At 56.1% G+C, this 2,141-nt stretch overlaps 1 protein-coding gene across 1 annotated transcript; it reads right to left on the bottom strand.

Annotated features, from left to right (window-relative positions):
• Positions 1-499: 499 nt before the first annotated feature.
• Positions 500-1,798, bottom strand: LOC114884309 (steroid hormone receptor ERR2-like). Its single transcript, XM_029203217.1, is given in 1 exon segment — positions 500-1,798. A coding segment is annotated over 1 exon segment (1,299 nt).
• Between the last annotated feature and the right edge of the window lie 343 nt (positions 1,799-2,141).

Genomic DNA, 2,141 nt, shown 5'->3' with positions numbered 1-2,141 from the left:
CACCAATGCAAGAAAGTAACTGCCCTCTGGGAGAGGGAAACCTCCAGAAGGTACCCCACTTGAGTATGCCAGAGTCCTGGGCGCTAAGCACTGCCCACGCAGGCCATGGACAGAGGACAGGGGGGTCGGGCATGGGGTTAGGAAATGTGTTATGTTAGTGCTGCCTCTTGGTGATTTGGCAGGGAGAGGGGGCACTTCCTCGGTGGTCTCCAGCCTCAGGGGAGTCAGCTCTGGCCCAGGCCTCAGCGTTGCCTGTGGCGGAGGAAAAACATACCAAAGAAAAAGCCAGTTACAGATGAGCCCCGTGCCCTGCCCTCCCATCCTCGTTCCCTACCCCACAGCACCCAGGGCTCTGCACACAGCCAGGAGGCCAGGAGCCCCTTCCTCTGGGACTGCTCGCGGCCATGATACAGGACTTGAATGTTGAGGCTGGTGGCTGTGGAGGTCTCCCCGTCGGTTTGTCTGTCCTTGGGTGGGAGTCGGTCCTTGGGCCAGGCCATCAGACCTTGGCCTCCAGCATCTCCAGGAAGAGTTTGTGCATGGGCACCTTGCCTTGCAGTTTGAGGCTGTAGAAGTGCTGCACGGCCTTGGCAGCTGTCTGCCGAAGCAGGGGCAGCGTCAGCAGCAACTTGCTCATCCTCCATGGCTTCTCGTGGCGCTGGCTCAGCTCGTAGTCCTGCAGCGCCTCATGCAGCAGGTCCTGCAGCTTCTGGACCGCCTCCAGATCCTCGATGTACATGGAATGTGAGTTGGCCAGGGCCAGGGCCTTGAGCGTCTCAATCTCCTCCTTCACCTTGAGCTTCTTGTAGCTGTGCACCAGCTGTAGGGTGGCCCGGTAGAGCTCCAGCAGTCCCGCAAGGCGGGAGCGCTCCTCGTCCGTGATGTAGTCCTCAGCGTACACCAGCTTGTCGTCATGGGGCAGCGAGCGGTGCACGCTGCCCAGGATGCGGATCTCCATCCAGGCACTCTGCAGCAGGCTCACCTGGTCCCCCAGAGAGAGGTTGGAGAAGCCTGGGGTGTGCTTGGCCCAGCCAATAATGACCACGAGCTCCCTGTCTGCCAGATCACAGAGAGTGGTCAGAGCCTTGATGTCACCCTCTGGCATGCCAGGGGGTGGCATGGCGTAGAGTTTGTCCGGCTCAGCCACCAGCAGGTAGGAGACGATTTTAGTCAATGGCTTTTTAGCAGGAGGAGAAATCTGTAAGCTCAGGTACCGGCTGCTCTCTGAGTCCAGCCGGCACTTGTATTTCTGGCGGCCTCCACGTGCTCAGGCAAGGCGCACACCTTCCTTCAGCATCCCCACTTTGAGGCATTTCATGAAGCGACAGGCCTGGCAGGACTTGAGCCTCCATTTCGTGATCTCATAATTGTTGGTGGCCGGGCAGCTGTACTCAATGTTCCCTTGGATGGTCCTCTTGAAGAAAGCCTTGCAGGCCTCGCAGGAGGCCACGCTGTAGTGGTAGCCGGAGGCGATGTCCCCGCTCACGAGGCACAGGATCTTGGGGATGGCGTTGAGCATGTACTGGCACTTGATGGCCGAGTCCTCCATGATGCCGCCAGCACAGTCCTCGTAGCCCTTGCGGCAGGGGGTGCCTCCCAGCCCGGTGCCCGCGAACATGGGCGGCGAGTCCAGACCGTTGGCGTGGGCGCCCAGGGCCAGGCCGAAGCCGCCGCTGGCGTCGGACGAGCTGCTGGGGCTGTGGTGGCTGAGGGCATCGATGCCCGAGGACGGGCTAGACGGCTCGGTCTCGATGAAGGAGCCGCAGCTGGAGACCAGCTGCCGGTCGTCTGCGGACATTCTCTAGAAAACTTTTAATTTCACTAAGAGATTGCCCCACAAGCAAGAAAAAAAATCTGAAAAATAAACAAAAATGCTAAAAAGGACATGGCCCCAGGCTTTATAAAAATTACAAAAAGAAATTTCGGAGAAAAAAGTTATGATTAATAGACAAAGAGAGCCAACCCGTGTATGCAAAAATTACTGATGTGTGGAAAACCAATGACAGAAATACTTATTTTCAGCTCTTTCACATTTTAGCCAATTTAGTTTTGATCAATTAATCTATAGCCCAAAGTAGGAAAATATTGTCTATCTTATTTACATGATTCTTTCCCAATTAAAGTGTTTTGTAGTAGAATGA

This window comes from Monodon monoceros, unplaced genomic scaffold (genome assembly GCF_005190385.1).
Source record: "Monodon monoceros isolate NGI ecotype Baffin Bay Population unplaced genomic scaffold, NGI_Narwhal_1 Super_Scaffold_5, whole genome shotgun sequence".
NCBI classification, from domain to species: domain Eukaryota; kingdom Metazoa; phylum Chordata; class Mammalia; order Artiodactyla; family Monodontidae; genus Monodon; species Monodon monoceros.
This window is presented reverse-complemented; position numbering and strand designations above follow the sequence as displayed.